Below are 22,440 nucleotides of genomic sequence, written 5' to 3'. Positions count from 1 at the left end.
ATATTAGATGAAATTGATCTTTTAGGTCACATTTGTTCGTATAGCTCCAAACTTTTGTGAGTATTTATACCCCCTTGGCTTTTAAATGTAAATATTTTAGCGTTCCTAATGATGGTAATTCAAGAAAAGCTCACCAGACGTGCACACTTTATAAAGTGGTGTTTTCATTGAGAATGTACTGAACTCGTTTCAATGTTTTGTAGATCCTTGTAGTCTAAGATCCCAGTGTTGCTACTTAAAACGATTTTTCGCGTATGGGAACGTACTTCTTAAGAAAAGAACATTTTATTTCTAAGAAAAAAAGGCAGAGGAGGATTTTGTCAGCAGAGCGTTCATTTTCACCTGTTGCTATTGAATAATTTCTATTCACTTTTTACTGGGTATGGTGTGTTACATTTTAATGTTGTGTCGTTGTTCTCTTATATTTAATGTGTTTCCCTCAGTTTTAGATTGTTACCCCGATTTAGTTTTTTGTCCATGGATTTATGAGTTTTGAACAACGGTATACTACTGTTACCTTTATTTACATAACTAAAACATAACATTTGTGCGCAGAATATTCAATTTCAACTGTTTGAGACAAAAAAAAATTCAGTTCTGACCAGTTAAAAATGTCTTTGCCCCATCCCACTATATCAAATGGCAATTTTTTGTTTTAAATATCTTTAACGTGTATAGATGTATTTTTTTTTATTATGACGGGATGATTTGTTTTTATTATTTTAATCCATTTAAACGTTACATAATCGTTATCCGGAATTAAGAACACAAATTATGCAATACTGCTTCTTGTAACAGGATAGGCAGTACAAATTAAGTTCAACTTGGTGGTATATCGTAAACGTTAGTTCCTGTTACGAAAAACCCATTGACAAAAATAAAACAGTGTATGTGAAAAGTCCTCGACCCCATGTGTCGAGTTTATTGGAAAAAGACACACATAGTTATATAAAGACAAACTACAGTAGAACAGATAAAAGGGAAAACGAGGATATGACAAAACTAATAAAATCCTGTTGTTTTGAAGTCCTTTGATCTGTTTATACAAACAACAACTTTTCTAAAAATTAATTGGAAATCAACTATATAAACCAATATGTATTGATAACATAGAAGGATATGGTAAACAATTAATTCATTTAGATTTATTAGAAGATTACATATTGGTTCAGTGGAGTTTCTAGTATACCAGAAAATCGATGCCATATCTTCTCGCCCAACGTCCGAATCATAGTTGTCGGACCTCTGTTTTGATTGCCGAGTTTATAAGCTTCGATCCTTGCTTGGAAGTTCCTTCTCATCATTTGTTAAACGTATGAATGGTATCATGTGAAAGCAACAGGATGTGTGATTTCAAGCGATCAGTTAAAGCAAAAAATTAAAAAGTATTTCAGAAATACTATGTTTGCTTAAAGTAAATTTTTTTTTTAAATATCTCAAAAGCATTTTAATATGACATTTGAGCATCATGCATCAGAATTTCTAGGACAATTTAATCATCTTTCATTGAAGAAGAGGATCTTTTCCATTAGCGTAAATTGCCAGTTAACCATTAGCACCTGAAAATTTCATCAGGAGAATAGACAGCTCTCAACAACAGACTGAATATCAAGTATATCCAAATTTCAAATAAAAAGCATGCTTCTGGTTTTCTTTATTGATTATCATTGAACATATAATTTTCAATTCTAATGCAACAACGTTTGTAACGTTCATTTTGATTGGATAACGTCACTTTCTTACATGGCATCAATTGACAATTGATGCTATGGGACGTACGCGCAAGCGCAGACGGCATATGACAGATTTTAAATACATGTTTTAACGTTGTTTTCTGTCAGTTTCATTAGAATGGAGATAACAATATTGTATTTTAAGCTCCGACGGCATCAATTTGGGATTTGATGGTAGCAAATACCCTTTTACTGTCTCCGCTAATGCGTCGCCAGTAAACTTAATTTGCGACCATCAAATCCCCAATTGATGCCGTCGGAGCTTAAAATACAATACAGGTATCTCCTAAGAAATGTGATTGGATGTATATATTTCTTTCATTGGACTACACCCACACAGGATTCGGAATAGTCCATCTGGAGATTTTTTTTTACATTTTGAAATCATTTTCCACAGTTGCAGCCATCTTTCACTCTCTAATTAAGTAGAATTGTTACCAGGTTTGATTTATTTAGAAATATTGAAAAATAAATTTTTCAGTACAATAACGCTAATAAATCTTCAACTAGTGCAGCAAAACATCATGGCTGCACATTATAACAACATCATGGTAATAAAAAGCCAAAAAAATAAAAAAATAAACAGAAAGTCCTTAATCGAATGACAACTTCAAAAGCCCAAACACATCAAACGAATGAACAACGGCTGTCACACTCCAGACTTGATACATGCATTTTTATTATGTAGAAAATGGTGGATTAAACCCGATTTTATAGCCAGTCAAACCTCCTACCTACAATCATCGACAACTATAGATGCAAATTATAATTTAAAAATAGAAACTTGAACTCCCAGCCCAACTACTACTTCACGACGAAGCATCATATAACATAGTGATCTTAAAAGAAACAATCATTTATAGTGGTGTATATCGAACATAAAAATATAAACATAACTCACTGTGTATGTAATGATAAAGACAGAAATGTTCTATTTATTTGTCTAAATAAAGGCAACAGTAATAGATTTGAATTTGCCATGTGATAAGGGACTTTCCGATTTGATTTTCCTCTGAGTATTTTTGTGATTTTACTTTTTACACCGCTGTTCGAAAGTCATGAATCGATTGAGATAAAAACGAATCGGGGTTAAAAATTAAAATCGCTGAAAACGCATCAACTATAAGAGGAAAACAAAGGCAACAGAAGTATACCGCTGTTTGAACAACTATAATATTGTATATAAAGTGTTGTTATATTAAGTTTGCACTTTCAATTTCTTGTTGTCTAGGAGCCCAGATTTAATACTGAATATAGTTATCAAAGGTACCAGGATTATAATTTAGAACGCCAGACGCGCGTTTCGTCTACATAAGGCGCATATCAAAATATTTATAAAGCCAAATAAGTATAAAGTTGAAGAGCATTGAGGACCCAAAATTACAAAAAAGTGTGCCAAATACGGCTAAGGTAATCTATTCCTGGAATAAGAAAATCCTTAGTTTTTCGAATAATTCAATAATAATTCATAACTTGTTTCAATTTTTTGCTGTGTAAGAGCTCAGTGTTATTACTGAAAGCTGTATTTCCTGACCAAGTTCTGTGGCAACGTATTTCTTAGAAAACGACCATCTTTTTTTCTTGGAAAAAATGCAGAATATGATTTTGTATGCTGAGTTTTAGTTTTCACCTGTTGCAATGGAATAATTTATATTCGCCTTTGAACACAATTATAATATGGATATTGTGGTCAGACTATTCATTTTCTTCATATTTTTGACAAGATTTTTTTTAAAATTCTTACTAGCCAAAATATATCTCTGCCAACACCTATTATATCCCATGCTCGCCATCCCTTATTGTCTTGGCAATGTAGACTACTTTAAGTTTTGTTTGAAACTTTTAAAAGGGTATACTAGTATATGTATATATTTTATATTACAGAATCATTTATTTTTATTATTTTCACCCATTTAAAGGTTACATAATCGTTGTTCACAATTTAACACACACATTATGCAATACTGCTTCTTGTAACAGGATTAGCAGTACAGTAAATATATCTTAAATGTAAGTTCCTGTTACCAAAAGTACAATTTAAGTGAAAAGTACTTAAGGATGCACTTAGGTGAAATTTTCAAAATCAAGAAATAAAAATTGATACGTTAATTCGAAAGACCATCAGCTAATGAACAAAATAAGCTAAAAATATTGATAGGTCATATGGAGCTCCTTTTGAGATATTTCAGTTTTAAAAAAATAGCGGGAAAAGGCTAACTCGGACTTTTGCATTACTTACATTTGCATTAGTATCATTTGAGTCTCAAATCGAAAGAAAAAAATTCTCCTTAAATTTTGGCAAATGACCTTTTGTGAGCTATTAAAGTCTATTATGAAAAGAAAAATGGGTGTTATGGAGCAAAATATTTTACCCTGTTTCAAAGGAAAAAAGTCCGAAAATCCGACAAAAATTTCCGAAACCTCACCCAAGTACATCCTTGATGTAACTTGTTGGGTTTATTAGAAAGAGAAATGTACTGAATATTAGGTATTGGTACATGGAAAATTGAAAAAAAAACCCTAATCAACCGATATATACAAAGAAATATGTTTTTTTTCTCTCTAGGTAAATACTAAATAATTCATTAAAAAAAGCTTAAAATTTTATCCATATATAAAATTAATAGAAAAATCCTACTCAATACGACAACAGGAGAGACAAATAATACCTCATCTATCGAAAAGGGCCAAATAACAGTAACAGAATAAAAATAAAATAAAAATATCCTATTTTATACTATTTCATATTAGTATCAAGTTTTGAAGAAAACAATGAATATAAATAAAAGCAACTAAAATTTATTGATTAGAACTCTTTTTCTTTCTCAAAGCTACCATACGTACACATGGTACATTCAAAACAGAAACAGATTATGATACAACTAAAAACAGATACTAAACAAACTTTATGATGTAATTATGCATGTAATTAGTCATGATTCAGATGTATAGAACTTAATTTTAAGTAAACTGGGTATCATCAAGAGGAGAAGTTATGAGTATTGAAGGAAGTGTCGGCTATATGCCAATAAGAAAGTATCCCAATAACAAAATCAAAATAACAACTGAAAACAGCTTTCTTCGGTAGACCCACATATATTACTGTAAACTATGGTATGCTCTAAAACATAGTCAACATGATTATGAAAAAAACCCAGATTCGAGTGTTTATATATTCAAGAAAACTACATTAAATAAAAACAAATAGAACAGAAAAAAGGATCTTTTGTACCCACAAAATTACGAATATCCTGTGTTATTTTTTTAAGTCCGTGGATTAATGCTTCGTTTATACATACTGAATAAACTTTTCCTGAATTCACTGGAAAACAAACAACGTAAAGCAATACGTATTGATCTCATTTATGCAAATGATAAATAATTTTTTAATTTACATTTAAAAAAAATAAATCCTATTTCAATTTAGTTCCTAGTTTAATATGAAATCAAATTAATCTTCTCATTATTTTAAAGTAACAGGATATATGATTTCAACCTATCAATTAAAACAAAAAATTAAAACATCTTGAATACATTCAAGATTTGCAATAACTCAAGAAATACTTTCTTCGCTAAAGGCAAATTTAAGACAAAGTTTAAAATTGTATTTCAATATCAAGGTCTTCAATGCAGCGAAAAATTCCCACACCCGGAGGCGTCCTTCAGCTGGCCCCTAAACAAATATATACTAGTTCAGTGATAATGAACGCCATACTGATTTCCAAATTGTACACACGAAACTAAAATTAAAATAATACAAGACTAACAAAGGCCAGAGGCTCCTGACTTGGGACAGGTGCAAAAATGCGGCGGTGTTAAACATGTTTGTGAGATCTCAATCCTCCCTCTATACCTCTAGCCAATGTAGAAAAGTAAAGGCATAACAATACGCACATTCAAATTCAGTTCAAAAGAAGTCCGAGTCTAATATCAGAAGATGTAACCAAAGAAAATAAATAAAATGACAATAATACATAAATAACAACAGACTACTAGCATGTAACTGACATGCCAGCTCCAGACTTCAATTAAACTGATTGAAAGATTATGTCTTCATCATATGAATATCAGGCAAAATCCTTCCCGTACGGGGGTTTAGTATCATGCCATCATAACATATATGAGAAGAACATAACCAGTGCCATGCCAACAACTGGTTTTTTTTTTTAAATAAATGTGTTTAGTTCCGATGCAAAGATCCTATAAATGAATCAATATTAACGTCAAAATATGCAATCTTTAATTAACTGACAACATTATCGTAACAATATATTTCTTCTTAATAAGTCTTTTTAAAGATTTTGTTAGCTTCTGAGGTGAATACTGATATTTTTGTGCTTTATAAAGAATATTTCCATAAAAAAATGGATGTGAAATACCTGAACGTATAAGAAGTCTGCATGTTCTTTTCATGGAACAAGAGGACATTTTTCATCAGGGTCAATTCTGAAATCATTTGTACAAGGAATTCAATCATTAGAATTTTCTAACTCTGTAAATAAAGGCAACAGTAGTATACCGCTGTTCAAAACTCATAAATCCATGGACAAAGAACAAAATCGGGATAACAAACTAAAACCGAGGGAAACGCATTAAATATAAGAGGAGAACAACGACATAACACTAAAATGTAACACATATAGACAAAATCCCACGAGAATAACAAATATAACATATATATATAACATCAAAACCAAATACATGAATTTGGGATAGACAAGTACCGTGACACGTCTTATCGCAATGTGAATTTACACTCAAAAATAAGAGAAAACAAACGACACAACGTTATAATGTAATACACACAGAAACGAACTATAATATAACAATGACCATATTCCTGACTTGGTACAGGGCATTTTTAAAGGAAAAAATGGTGGGTTGAACCTGGTTTTGTGGCATGCCAAACCTCGCACTTTTATGGCCATGTGAAATATAACATCAAAATGACAACACAGGACTACAATATAAATAAATTGGAGAACACAATTGACAAAGAATCACACGAACAACAGCCAACAAAAGGCAACAAGTTCAAAATTTTAATACGCCAGAAGTGTATTTTGTCCACACAAGACCTATGTGTGACGCACAGATACAAAAGTTTGAAAGCCGAAACGAGTACAAAGTTGAACAGCATCGAGGACCAAAAGATCAAAAAGGTTGTGCCAAAAACGGCAAGGGTTTTCTGTTAAGTTACCAGAAAATCCCTATAATTTAGAGTAATTTATACTTTTGTAAGAAAGCTCTTAAAAGCAGCTCGAATATCAATCTTTCTTATTTCTAACAAAAGAAATTTATCAAGATTTTCTAGATACATTTGATTTTAATTGTACGATTTCAAGAAATGTTATTAGATGTGTGTATATCTGTATTTGGACTGCCTTTAAACAACAAAAGTTCACAACTAACTAGAGGAACTTGAATCGCAAATCTGTTAAAATTGAAACCAATATTCTTTTTTCAAAGTTGCATCCATCTTTCACACCCTAAGAACTGTGACCAGGTATGATTCGTGTAGAAAATATTGAAAAGGGTAATTAAGGACAATAACCACTGAAAACCATTTCTATGTGTTTGTTGTCTTGTAGAACCTGTCTTGCTGTTTACAGTTTCGTTTGGTGTATTATAATTATCAAGATCATTGCAAAATTAAACATTGTCAATTAGAGACTAATGCTCATATTAGATTTGACCCTTAATAGTTATCAAAGGTACCAGGATTATAATTTAGTACGCCAGACGCTCGTTTCGTCTACATAAGACTCATCAGTGACGCTCATATCAAAATATTAATGAAGCCAAACAAGTAAAAAGTTCAAGAGCATTGAGGATCCAAAATTCCAAAAAGTTGTGCCTAAAATCGGTTAATCGACTACCGGTACCCATAAGCCTGATCTAGCTGATCATTTAAGCCGTTTACAATTTCTCTCTTGATATTATTTCGAGATAGTTAACAACAAAAAAGGAAATCAAAGGGCAATAAATTTTTCTTGACTGCTCTTCTGGTATCTTTCGTCCCTCTTTTCTACAAGTAGTTGATTTTACAATTTGTGGTTTAAAGAATCAATCAATAATCAGTGATGTAGATTTATTTGTAGATAGTACGTTTCTGATCAGTAAAGTAGGAAAAGGTTTCCTTCTATCTATTATAGTTTCATAGAAAAAAGTAAAAATAAAAAAAAACATTATCAAAATTTGCATTTAAGGGCAACGATTCAATAAGGGCCGGGTTGTTTGGCAATTTAAGATTGGTTGATTAATTGGTAAATTTTAATGTGATTGTCGTTTTTGTTTGTCTAAAAGGTCTCATGTGTGGTGGTGGTGGAATCAATCTCCAGCAAAGTCGGAGACAAGACTAAAGAACCGGTATGCTAGATATTGTCTATCTGTTAAGTGTGAAATATTAAACCAATTGATGAAAAACCAATATTAGCTTTCTAATTCACTGAAATTTCATTGACAATTGGATAAGTCTTTCCATGTAATTATGAATATTTGGGACATCACAGAATTCCAGGATAATTTTTTTGAAAAACTAAGGATTTTCTTATCCCAGGCATCTTCAACTTTGTACTTGTTTGGCTTTATAAATATATTGAAATGAGTCACTGATGACTCTTATGTAGATGAAACGCGCGTCTGGTGTACTAAATTATAATCCTGGTACCTTTGATAACTATCGCCTCTCTTCTGTATATTGTGTATCTCATGTTTAATGGGATAGATGTGTTCAAAATAGGCAAATAGAACATCATCTTTATAGCGTTAATTGAAGTTAAAGGATAATGCTGACTTCTTTTCTTTCTTCCTACGAAGATCTTCTATAAAGTCAGCCTCGTGAAAACATGAACAAGTTGGCAAGAAGATGAGCACAGTGGGTACCCATGGGAATGCCAATTGTTTGAAAATTTAAAAGAATTTATCAAGTTTCCTGAAATATAGCAGTAAACAGTTTACATCTATCTATTATAGTTTCAAAATCACAATAAAGTAATTTTTAAATTGATGGCAGAAATTCCAATAAGGAGTTGATAGCCTTTTCAGATATATGATTTATTAGTAAGGTAGGTTTATTTGCTTATACTTTTTTTTATTTGCCTCACCTGCAATAATTAACACTGATTAAAATTGAACCAGATGCTCCGCAGGGCTCAGTTATATACGACCGCAGAGGTCGAACACTGAACGGTTGGGGCTAGTATGGACACAACATTCAAGCTGGATACAGCTCTGAATTTGGATTGTGATTAAATAGTTGACACAGCATAGAATATTAAAATATAAAATGTCAAACAGTCATGGTTAAAATTAATATTAATAAATAGTAACTTCTAAAAACATTAAAGGGGAATGTGTCCAAAGGGACACAGATGATGCCCCTGCTAGCATATAAAGTTATAAAGGGACATAACTCAAGAACTATAACAGTAAAGCTGCCAAAAATTGAACTTAAACTGAGTTTAGAGGTAATAAGCATTATATACACATTTCATTAAATTTAGTTGAGAGAAACTTAATTTAAGAGAACAGAAACTAAAAAATTCTTCAATTTTTCCACTTGTAAAGAGGCATAACCCTAGAATGGTAATCAAAGTGCTTGTAATCACTGAATGGTAAAGATTGCTTTAATTTATCAGTTGGTAGTAAAGTGAATATTGCATTGTATATTGTAAGTAGCATTGATTTAAGTTGATTCAACTACTATTCTGGACAAAGAAAGACAACTCCAATTTTCAAAGAAGATTGCATAAAGCATTGGTTTAAGGTGATTCAACAAACATTCTGGACAAAGAAAGATTAATCCAATTTATTGTCTTGAAACTACAAAAATGCTTGTTTTTGGCCCTTCATTCCTAGACTTGTTTGCCCCATAACCCACAAAATATATCCCAACCTTCTACTTACGGTATTAAACATTGTGGTAAAATTTCAGAACAATTGAAATACTTATTCACAACTTTTTGTACTGACACTAGATAAATGCTTGTTATGGGCCCCTTTAATTCCTAAACCGTAGGGACCATAACCCTCAAAATCAATTCCAAGCTTCCTTTTGTGGTTATAAACATTGTGTTAAAATTTTATTGATTTCTATTAAATTATACTAAAGTTATTATCTGGAAACCATCCGTCTTCGGATGACGCTGACGACTACACCGCCGACAACGGGATAACAATATACGAACGCAAACATTTTTGCGGTCGTATAAAAATAGGCATCTGTTTTGTGTTTTATTTTCATATCCTATGTAGCAAAGTATCATTTTTTGTACATTTCAACTCACACTCATCAAAAACTTTCTTAAAACAAATGTAATTTATTATAAAATCTATAACATAATATTTATCATCCACTATCACTACCACTGTCCATTTCATTGTCTGATTGAGGGTTTTCACTATCACTTTCTTTATCCCAGTCTTTCATTTTAGCCCCCATCATGTAATCATCTCTTAAAATGTCCCATTTCTTCTTATTGCTGCCTTCTTCATCAGATTCATTTTCCTTCAATTGAAACAAAAACAATATATAACATAGTCATAACATAACATAAGCATTTTGTCAATGTTACAACTTTTAATCCAAATATTCTTTTTTTATTTAATATCAACAAATCCTGTTGATAGGGCAGTCTAATAATTTCAATATATTTGCTACTTCAATAAATGTATTAATCATAATTGTATTAAATAACTTTATGTGAATAAACTGACATGACCTGACAATACTTACAAAGCTTTGTAAAAACTCCAATACTAAAATAAAGGCACATTAAAACAAACAGAATCTAGCTCTGACACTGCTGTGAAATGTCAAGGTTTAAGTTTGCATTTAACAGTAAGGCCTTTGCAAATTATTTTCTAGTCATTCGAACTCTAACTTTGGAAAAACACCACACATTACACACAGATTTATCATGTTTATAGTAAAACTAATATTACATGATTTTTTAAATGTTTGTTCTCAACTCATAAAGATCTTAAATACGACAACATTTCACAAGTTTACCCAAATTTTCCCTTCCACATTTAGTACACAAATTCTGGCTTGTTTGACTTGAGGGTGCTGTCTCATTGGAATATATCCCAATATATCCTTTTATTCAGAAGCAATATTCATCATGTAATTCTAATGAAATAGATAATCCATGAAACCATTTTGTGTTCAATTTTATGTCCATTTTCAGAAACTGTTGACCCTCTTAATACAATTTATTTATACATTCAAATAATTTGAAAATATTAAAGACAGTATCTAAACTAAGAAATTACAGAAAGGACTACTGTGTTATAACATGGCTTGACAATTTTTTACCTGTTTAATTTCTGTTTTCATATTCATTCTTTGGTTAGATACATTTGCTACAGTTTGTCCTTTTAGTAAATCCAAGAATTTTCCTTTTGTCATTTTGCCTAAAGCCTTTGATTTTTTTGCTTCAGTTGGACCTGCATCATCTAATTGTTCTTTCAATATTTTCTGTTGTTTCCTAACTGCATTAAATAATTGGACAACTCCCCTGAAATATTGGTTAATAATATTGATCATTTAATATTGAGTAAAACTAAGAAAGTTTACAATATAAAATGAACTATATTCTTGTTTGATGTGCATTTGGTTTATGTATTCTTTATTCTTGATTTATGTTGATATTGAGTCAATGTTAAACTATTCTACTTTCTTGTTCTGTGGTGATTTGAAGTAAATGTTAACTTTTGTACATTCTTTTTCCATGTGGGTATAAACAGTGGCGTAGCTTGCATGTATGCTCAGATGCTCAAGCATCCACATCATTTTGACAGGAAAAAAATATAAATAAAGATATATTCGCAGCAGTTAAACTCGGAGGTATCCGTATGTAACAAGGGTTAGGATATGAGGATAACATCCAATTATTTCTGATGAAGTATGATTGGTCTTTTATTAAGGATAATTTAGTTCATGTAATAAAACAAGATGGATAAATTGCAGAAAAGTGTTCTCGATTTTTTTTTCGTAAAAAGATTACGTCGTCGGCTACGGCAAGTGCAGAGGACGATGCACAGATCCTCGGACATGTTTCATTTAGAATTGAGCCTAACGGAGCGATGGCTTCTACAACTGACTAACAACATAACTGACAACTAAACCACCATATTCTGATATTGTTTCCTGTGACATGAAAGACGAAGTGAAAAACACTAATCTATAATAGAGTGTGATCATTCCCAGGCTTATCAGTAAATTCAACTTTCTATCTAGGTCCACATATTAATTTCATTTTCAATAAAAGAACAAAGTTCCTATGTCCCCTGTATTGCACATATTTTATGTAACCAAGGAGCAAGGGCAATAACTAGTAAAAAATAATGTTTTCCTCTTCCTTTTATTTTTATTGGAGATATAAAAGCTTCAAAGAAAATGCAATGGGATTTCCGTTATAATTTATATTTCAAAAGGTCAAAGCTTAGGACTTATTTTCGAAATTGTCATTGCTGATGATATAAAAAATCTGGCAAGAATTGTACACATGAGAGTGTAAACAAGACCGGATTGACGGACACCAGGAATTTCGATGGTCTCCCCTGCGACGCTTTAATGGAATCACTTCAGTTCCTGTATTTCGAAGTGCTGCTATGATGGGACCGTTTTTTGAGAAATGCTAGGAAAGGGGATCACTTCAGTTCCTTTTTACAGAAGTGCCGCTGTGATTGGGGCCGTTTATGAGATGTCAAATATAAGATTGGTGGGAAACTTTTACATCAAATAAATAAATTATGAATTACATTCAATTTCGAGAATTTATATGAATTGGGGGGTATTTTGAAATTAAACAAAAATCTAACCAGTGTCGGATTCTAGAGGAGTACATGTGCTTACAGGAACAATGTCTGAAAAAATTCTGCATAAAATAGTCTAAATCTCTCCGCTCGGCGAAGGCATCCACATCATTTCAACCCTGGCTACGCCACTGATAAATGCTTCATTCATTTACCATGCAAGACATATTCACTATCATGACTGTATGCATGGTTAACTTTATATCTTTCATACTTAAAAACATAAAAATATACTACCACAGTGCATAGTTTGTATAACATTTGTTCTTTTGAATATTGTGTACTTGGCCAAGTTGAACCATGTTGTCCAAATATCTCCATTATTAAAGAACTGAATGTTTCATTTATAGTTTTAATGGGTGTAAGATTGTTAACATTGCGAATGAAGCATGTAAGTTTCTGCGCCTAATGACAAAAATGTGTTCAACATGTTTGCACCTGTCCCACGTCAGGAGCCTCTTGCTGTGTTCATGGTGTTAATCTTGTACGTTTTTAAATTTTAGTTAATTTATATATTTTGGAGAATTGAAATAAAGTGTGACGTCCATTTTCGCTAAACTAGTACACATTTTTGTTAAAGTGGCCAACTGAAGCAATCCCCAAAGTGCTGTGTTGAAGACCCATTGGTGGCATTAAGCTGTTTTTTGCTTTGGTCAGATTGTTGTCTCTTTGACACATTCCCCATTTCTAATCTCAATTTTATGTCATGTACTTTTTATAACAGGGTATATTACATCAAAACAGACCTTTGTGCTATTCTTTGTAAAGCTCTTTCTTTATCTCTCTCCAGTGGATCAGGTTTTACCTTCGCCATTTGTTCCCATAGCCTTTTCTACAAGTTTAAATTTCAATTGCAATCTTTGTACAATCATTTTAAAATAAACAATAAGTCAGTAACAATAAGTATTAGATTTGACACACGACAATTTCTTGCCTGCTGTAAATTTTAATTAGTTTAAAAGAGAGCAGCCTGGTTTATGGATTAGAGCGGAAAGAAAGTAGATCTGTTTTCAACTGAATAGTTACTTTTTCATAAAGTTGCAAATCAGAAAATTGCTCATTTCTGAACAAATCAACAGATTACAGTACCTGAGATATGAACTTTAAAACTTAACTTTTGTTGAAGTTAAAACAAGGCCAATACATCTAGTTTTTGTTAAGCATCTGGATCAAACTACTTATTTACATAAGTATCAGATGGATAGTTGTCACATCAGCAATTAAACCTCATCTCCTAATTGAATATAAGAATTATTTTTTTCACAAAAGCTTCTTAGCCCCAATTCTCCTTAAATCAAGTTGCTATCCACTGAGCTGTCATCACAATATTATTTGTTTACCAATTTTACTGCATTTTTAACAGTTCTCTGTTACTACAATATTCTCTAGATAATGTAATAAAAACAACTGAAAGTTCATAAAATTCATCATAAGGGCAATAGCTCAAATCTCTTGTTTTAGTGGTCGTTTATCTAGTTAAGTTTCCTAGACAAGTGCCTTTAATACTAAATTAGTTAGCAATTGTAATTCAAAGGTAATACGAGTAATTGGAAGGTTTCAGTATTTGTAATTTGTAAATCATTAATTGCTTTTGTAATTAATTCTGGCAGCAGACACACTATGTACCTTCTCTAATGATGTTTTATCTTCGTGCTTTTCATCATCTTCTTCTTCTTTCTTTTTCCTTTTCCTCTCTAACTTTCTGTCTGTTGTTCCTTTCGCTAAAATCACCTGTTTATGCAGAGGTACAGATTTTGACAAAATTTTGGCCATGGCATCAGCCAAACCTTTCTTGGAATCAGTCTCAATTTCTTCCTCACCTCCAGCAGCCAATCTGGTCTTGGATTCCGTCTCATCCTCTTCATCAGCCGATCCTATCTTGAATTCGGTCTCATCCTCTTCATCAATCAATCCTGTTTCAGAATCAGTCTCAATTTCCTCATCACCTCCATCATTCAATCCTGTCTCAGATTCAGTCTCGATTTCCTCATCACCGCCACCTGTAAAGAAGTCATTTGTTTACAATTATTCTCATGTAAAAGAATCAGTACCATATCTGACAATGTAAATTATCATCACTAAGAATATCAAGATATCACTACAATGCTTCTAAACACAGGTTTTGGTATTTTATTATAAAGTACTGGGTCTACATTTGACTTATCAAACTAGATATCATTGAGATGGGAGCCATCTCTGTGGGCCCCGCTGTGAATAATGTGCATTAAAAAATTGTATCTTTACCATAGGACATGGGTTTGTCAACTGAAATCAAAGTTTTTGACCTTGACCTTTGACCTAGGAAGTTGTTAATAAATTATGACACACCCTTTGGTGTTGGTTTATAAACATGTCAAGTATAAACTTTGAAATGATAACGGTTCTCAAGATATAGAGCGGACACGATCTTTACCATAGGACATGGGGTTGTCAACTGAAACCAAAGTTTTTGACCTTGACCTTTGACCTAGGAAGTTGTACATAAATTATGACATATCCTCTGATATTGGTTTATATACATTTCAGGTATAAACTTTAAAATGATAACGGTTCTCAAGATATAGAGCGGACATAATCTTTACCATAGGACATGGGGTTGTCAACTGAAACCAAAGTTTTTGACCTTGAACTTTACCCTAGGCAGTCGTTCATAAATTATGACACACCCTCTGGTGTAGGTTCATATACATGTCAAGTATAAACTTTGAAATGATAACGGTTCTCAAGATATAGAGCGGACACGATCTTCACCACAGGACACAGGGTTGTCAACTGAAACCAAAGTTTTTTTACCTTGACCTTTGACCTAGGAAGTTGTACATACATCATGACACGCCCTCTGGTGGTGGTTAATAATTATGTAAAATATAAAGTATGAAATCATAATGGTTCTCTAGATATGGAGCGGACACAAAGTGTTACGGACGGACGGACGGACGGACAGACTGATCACTATAGGGCGACCCGCCTTTGGCGGGGCCCTAATTATTATAATTTCTAATTTTTCAGCTATTCTCTTTTCATCATTCCTATACTTTTTCAATATGACACTGATACCTGGATACCTTAACCATGATAACAACTCTACCAATCAACTGATAAAAAATAGTTTGGGGTTTTCTGAGTGTTGATGTTTATCTAGATGAAAATATGACATTGAACTGCAAAGTACATTCAAACATCATCATGATCATGAACCTGATGTTTCAAAAAAATTTACAACCTACATGTACATGTATATAAATCACGGAAACGCTATAGGCATGATGGGTGCTTCTGTACAAGAGACAATGGGTAAAAACATTCTATAACAGGCTATTACTTGAACTTGGAATTATTTTTAATTATGGAATTTGCATAATTTCTTGTGTTTGAAATTTTTAATAAATTCCCTGTTTATTCTGTATTATTATGTTTTGAGGGTTGCATAACATTTTCCACACAATGCATTTTGTATAGATAGTGTTGTGCGCAGCACAGTGCATTCTATTGAAAATGTGCTACATTTATCTTCTTTGCAATAGAAAGTGTTGTGCTGCGCACAGAACATTATAATGCAGAATAAACATGGAATTCATTAAAAAATTTCAAGCACAAGAAATTATGCAAATTCCATAATCAAAAATAATTCTAAGTTCAAATAATAGCCTGTTCTATGCATAATGTATGTTTTTTTCCCTCAGTGGTGGGATCACCTGAACTTGGCAAGCACAATTCAGTGTATTCAAGTATAATTAACATATAATATATGTATGTATGTATGTGTGTGTAGTTTATGATGGTCAAACTGCTTTTTCCTTCGAATTTATACTAGATCATTGTTGTTTCTTTTTTGTTATTGTCATATCAATATCTTATAAAAAAAGAAGATGTGGTATGATTGCCAATGAGACAACTCTCCACAAGAGACCAAAATGGCAATACAGTACGGGTAGGGACTTATTTTTATGGATGTCTTAATCCGTCTAGTCGGATATGAATAATCCGACATTTTTATGGTATGTAGTATGGTCATTAATCAACAGATTTAGGTGTGAATGGTCCTTTCATCTTAATCCGTGTTGCTAGAATTACGGTTCACTGATTTCAGAATCAGATTACCTGTAATTTTAACCTCTCAGTCACTTTATGGATTATATTAGTTCTACATCGTATTTGACATAAAATATTTTTACAGGTGAAGAAGTACTGGAGAAAACTTTGTTTAATAAAAATAGCCTATTTTGTTAATTATGGTTTTGATATTTCAACTGTTATTTATTTTCTTTGTTCCTAAAAAATATTTTTATTATATGTTCCTTTTCCTTTGTTTTCTTTTTTTGTATCTTTTTCTTATTTTTTTGCATGAATTTTTTAAACATTATATATTTTTACATGTATTCTATTTCTTGAAGCTCACGGTTATTTTTATTTTACTGATTTATTTTCCATGTAAATCCATTGATTAGCAGAATGCTGTCTCAAGTGTTGCTGCATACGTTTTAGTTTGACGCGGTCACATGCAAAATATTTTTATAATTTGTATTTAATTTTCAGTCTGTGTTGGGTCAGTTCCGAGATAAAAATAATTACAGTGAGCAATACTTGTATATTATTAGTAGCTTGATGATTCTTTGTAGTTTTTATTTTTACTGTAAACAAATATTGTCCGAAAGTTGGAGATGTATAACTAAAATAGAACGCTAATTATAACACTAGAAGAAAATATTGATTCTTCCTGGGCATATTAAAGTTTATTTTAAGATTTCCGTGTTTGTTCATTATGCTAAATTAATATAATTGATCTGCATTTGGGGGTAGGGGGCTTAAAAACACGAAGTCCCAAGGTCCCGACATCGCGAAAAAGAATTCCCAGATCCCGAAAGGGTTAGGCAGCAACCATTTGATTTTCTGGGGGGCTATGTTTTTTTTTGGAAAAAAAAGTTTGTTTCCAGTTTTGGGAGAAAAAAAAATTTGTTTTGAATTCTGAAAAAAAAAAATTGTTTGTTACACCCTCAGCTGCCACTATATGTAATGCTAAAACTGAAAGAAAAAAATTGTTTTCGACTTGTCGCGAAAAAAATAGATTGTTTTTTGCCACAGGCGAAAAACAAGAGGCTCTCAAGAGCCTGAATCGCTCACCTGGTAAACAATGCCTTCGGCCATGTTTTTTGACGAAATAGAAAATAAAACACAAACTTTATTCTATACACCCTACTGATCATTCAAATGAAGTTTGGTTGAATTTGGTTGAGTAGTTTTAGAGGAGAAGATTTTTTAAAGTTAGCAAATATGATGAACAAATTGTGAAAAAATTGTCATTAAAGGACAATAACCCCTTAAGGGGTCAATTGACAATTTTGGTCATATTTAACTTATTTGTAGATCTTACTTTGCTGATCATTTTTGCTGTCTACAGTTTATCTTTATCTATAATGATATTCAAGATAATGACCAAAAACTGCTAAATTTCCTTAAAATTACCAATTAAGTGGCAGCAACCCAACAATGGTTTGTTTGATTCGTCTGAAAATTTCAGGGCTGATAGATCTTGACCTAATGAACATTTTTACCCCTTGTCAGATTTGCTCTAAATGCTTTCGTTTTTGAGATATAAGCCAAAAACTGCATTTGACCCCTATTATTTATTTTAAGTAACGGCGGCCATGTTTTTTGACGGATCAAAAATCGAAGCACACACTTTGTGCAGGATAATCTAAGGAACTATCATGCTAAGTTTCATCCAAATCCATTCAGTAGTTTCAGAGGAGAAGATTTTTTAAAGTTAGCAAATATGATGAACAAATTGTGAAAAATTGTCATTAAAGGACATTTACCCCTTAAGGGGTCAATTGACAATTTTGGTCATATTAACCTATTTGTAGATCTTACTTTGCTGATCATTTTTGCTGTTTACAGTTTATCTTCATCTATAATAATATTCAAGATAATGACCAAAAACTGCAAAATTTCCTTAAAATTACCAATTAGGTGGCAGCAACCCAACAATGGTTTGTTTGATTCATCTGAAAATTTCTGGGCTGATAGATCTTGACCTAATGAACAGTTTTACCCCATGTCACATTTGCTCTAAATGCTTCCGTTTTTGAGATATAAGCCAAAAACTGCATTTGACCCCTATGTTCTATTTTAAGTAACGGCGGCCATGTTTTTTGACGGATCAAAAATCGAAGCACACACTTTGTGCAGGATAATCTAAGGAACAATCATTTTAAGTTTCATTCAAATCCATTCAGTAGTTTCAGAGGAGAAGATGTTTGAAAAATTGTTAACGACGACAGACGACGACGACGGACGCCAAGTGATGAGAAAAGCTCACATGGCCTTTTAGGCCAGGTGAGCTAAAAAAGTTAGTACAGAAAAAAAAACCATAGCCCCCCCCCCCCAGAAAATCAAATGGTTGCTGCCTTAATCCCGAAATCCCGAACTTAATTGCATAATATTAATTTACGCACAATCCGTGTAAAAAAGGAAACTTGTATGTTATATTTTTTATAGCAATCTAAAAGAAAAAATTGCCGTGAAAAGACAATTCCATGATACACATATCAGTGATCAACAGCGTGTGCACGTGGTTGAACTTTAACTTGACTCCACTCACAATAATATTGAATGCTAATAAAAGATATTAAAGATCGATTTTGTCCACTGCACGAAATTTTTATATGGCGGGAAATGTCGTAACAGTAAACACAGGTGACCTTACTGACCGACCGTGGGAAAATTCATTCATGATTAAATTTGATGTGGAATGATTGACAGTATTGTGTTTTAGTTTTGAGGCTCTTGATCTATTTACCAGAATAGAAATTTAATCGATTTACAAACATGTATAATCAAAACACGATTTAGTCTTCTTTAACTATTTTTTGTTTTATTTTTATCAGTCATTTCCCAGATCTCATTTAAATAATCTATTTGGAGACCTCCTTTAAACTTCGGAAATAATACAACATCGATTTAAAAAATCATACTGACTGTGCGAGCTTTAGAATGACTAGAAGTACGACGAAAAAGTAAAGACAGCTGATCATGACTAGTACGACTAGCCTTCAACCCCATTGGGGTATAAATGTGCATTTAGTCAATAAACTATATAAGGTTAAACTTTGATTTTCGTGTATCAATTGATACAATTTGTAAAATATATTTATAACACCGGCGATTTTCATAAAATATTTCAGACATGAAAATAGAAAGGCATATTATCTCGAGTGTCAACAATTTTAAATACAATAAAAAAATAGGAATCTAAATATGATCTCGGCGTTATAAATATTGTATTAAAGGAAACCAATTGTTTGACTTTCAAAGAGATTAACGGGAAAAATGTCAAAAAAGAAAGCACGAGTGATCTGTCTGACCAAAATGTTTCACTTGCGAGAAATGATTGACAGGTGTGAATAGATGTAGAGGCTCCGACAGGGAAAGTTGTATCAAAAGGAAAATAACTTAATTCACAAATGCATGCCTATACATATTTTATAAATACGATATGTTGGCCTTATACTTAAAATTGAGTTTCTTATAATAACATATAATGGAACAGGACGTTAAAAGCGGGAAATAATATAAACATCAACAAAAACTCGTATAATTTACGGGATTGAAGTCTCAACAATTTGATTTAAACTTCTATTGAAAACAGTCTTGGTTGTTATTAGGCTTATTATTTTGAATTAGATGAAATATTTACGGTTTACAAATACAAATACAAAACAGTTTATTGGCACAAAACTATTGAAATAATTGGCAACACAATATATTGTTAAAAATCGTCTTTATTTCATTTTCAAATTATAAAAAAAATAAAATTATATTTAATTTTAATTTTTATTCTTAGATTTAATTTTAATTTTATTTCTTATATTTAATTTTAATTCTTTCTCTTTGAATACAAAACAATATTTTACATTTATCTATCCTCCATAAATACTAATAACGTGACGGTACCCAAATTGCACCTATTTTGACAGTTTTTTCATCTACGTTTTTTTATGATAAAGACAAAAATGTCCATTCTGTGTTTACTTTGCAGCCGTATCCTTCTTTATTATAAAGGTACACCAATTTGATTTTTATTCCTTATGGAATCATAGAAAAATTGGTCTAAACTGACCTCCAAACCATCAATGATTCTGAAATAAGTCGAAAAACAATCTATTTTTTTCCCGACAAGTCGAAAACAATTTTTTTCTTTCAATTTTAGCATTACATATAGTGGCAGCTGGGGGTGAAACAAACAATTTTTTTTTCTCAGAATCAAAAACAAATTATTTTTTTCTCCAAAAACTGGAAACAAACTTTTTTTTCCAAAAAAAACCATAGCCCCCCCCAGAAAATCAAATGGTTGCTGCCTAACTGTTTATCATGTTTTGGTTAGTGTATTGCTATAACTTTTGTTTCATTGACTTGTTTCAAAATGAAGTGAGATTCTGACTACGTTTCTTTTTTTTTTGTGTGTTGATTAAATTTTATCATGTATATTAATATATAATTATAGTGTATTGTTTCATTATTTCAGATCAAAGGGACCAAGCTGTTAAAAACAATTATCTTTTGTGTTTTTCATTTAAAATCTTCAATCTTTTACTCATACCAAGCTATAAATACATTCAGTATTTACACGAAAGCAATTAAAAACAACAATCATGATTTTCCAATTATTCAACTCGAATTTGAATTTAAATTGAGCGCGAACGTGTAGAGTGCGAACGGACCTTGGGTGCGAACGTGCGAGGTGCGAACGTGTAGGGTGCGAAAGTATATTGGGCGCAAACGGACCTCAGGGCTCACACTACTTCAGAATTATAGGGAGAAGTGACTTCTCTTTTTGAAACTGATAGGGAGAAGTGGTGAGATTTGAAAGAGAAGTGCTCATTCGCGCGGTGCGATACAATGTTTGGATTTTACAATAGTATAAAGGGCCAAATAACCTGCTACACACTGCGAAGACAATGCTTCAACCTCTTTTCAAAAGATAATGAATCGTTTATGTCTGAATTTCTTTAATTATCAATAAAAATTTGATGTTTCATCAACTTGGTAAAAATTGAAAATGTCTGATGACGGAAGCGACTGAAAGTGACTGTCGTCAAGAACAGGGCGACTTGTTTTCGCTTTTGGGGGTCGGGGAAAGCGAAGTGACGGTCGGGAAGGCGACTTCTTCGCCCAAGTCGCCTGGTAGCGTGAGCCCTGGACCTGATACCAAGGTCGGACAAGGTTTTACTTAAAATGGCACGTTTTTGACAGTTAAACCTTGTCTGACCCACTAAACAAGCCCCTGTGGACATTCATATAGATATTAGTCTGTAAGGTGTCTATGCAAAAAAAATATAATACTAATAGCTAGCCTTTCAAAACAGCATCATTATTTGGACTAAACTGTAGACATGTAATATAGATTAAATTTTATGTAACATTCAATTAGGTGTGACATAACTTAAGTTATATTTATTGTTTATATGTGTGCTGTAGAGGAAAATGAAGACTAATTACAGCCAAATAAAAAGGGGGGGTGAAAATCAGGTGTAATTTAGTACATTTGTTAAACTCTTTATATAAAGTTTTTTTTAAAACACGGAAAAAATAACTGTGTAATACACACTGATGTCACTGTCATAATCGCTCGATCCATCGTCTGGACTTTCAACTGAAATGGATTGCATTTCCACGTGCTCTTTATCGTGTTTGTGTACACGATTCGTAAAAATTACAAAATGTTTAACGAAGTCGTCAAAAGTTATTCATAATTTTCTGTGTAAATACATTCACACAGAGAAATAAAAAAAAACTAGAAATGTTTATTTAATTCATAATGAATACTAGAAAATACTTTTCAATATCAACAAACAAAAGTTTAAAAATTCTTTTCATAAAATAGTAT

At 32.1% G+C, this 22,440-nt stretch overlaps 1 protein-coding gene across 1 annotated transcript; it reads right to left on the bottom strand.

Annotated features, from left to right (window-relative positions):
- Window positions 1-10,034: 10,034 nt before the first annotated feature.
- On the bottom strand, window positions 10,035-22,272 carry LOC139517202 (RRP15-like protein). The gene is made up of 5 exons (XM_071307927.1): window positions 22,162-22,272; window positions 14,181-14,554; window positions 13,301-13,386; window positions 11,053-11,254; window positions 10,035-10,242 (listed from the first exon to the last, which is right to left on the bottom strand). The coding sequence occupies exons 1-5, from the start codon at window positions 22,220-22,222 to the stop codon at window positions 10,084-10,086; spliced, it is 882 nt and encodes a 293-aa protein (XP_071164028.1). The 5' UTR covers window positions 22,223-22,272; the 3' UTR covers window positions 10,035-10,083.
- Between the last annotated feature and the right edge of the window lie 168 nt (window positions 22,273-22,440).

The sequence above is a fragment of the Mytilus edulis genome, chromosome 3 (genome assembly GCF_963676685.1).
Source record: "Mytilus edulis chromosome 3, xbMytEdul2.2, whole genome shotgun sequence".
NCBI classification, from domain to species: domain Eukaryota; kingdom Metazoa; phylum Mollusca; class Bivalvia; order Mytilida; family Mytilidae; genus Mytilus; species Mytilus edulis.
Note: the sequence above shows the minus strand (reverse complement) of the source record. Positions and strands in the feature narration are given on the sequence as shown.

Bases quoted from the DNA above. Each gene is read 5' to 3' on its own strand.
- LOC139517202 (XM_071307927.1), bottom strand. From the start codon at position 22,222: ATGCAATCCATTTCAGTTGAAAGTCCAGACGATGGATCGAGCGATTAT. The intron at 11,255-13,300 runs GTCTGTTTTGAT...CCAATATTTCAG, and splicing joins TTACAAAGAATAGCACAAAG to GGGAGTTGTCCAATTATTTA. The intron at 10,243-11,052 runs GTAAAAAATTGT...TTTCAATTGAAG, and splicing joins TGAAAACAGAAATTAAACAG to GAAAATGAATCTGATGAAGA.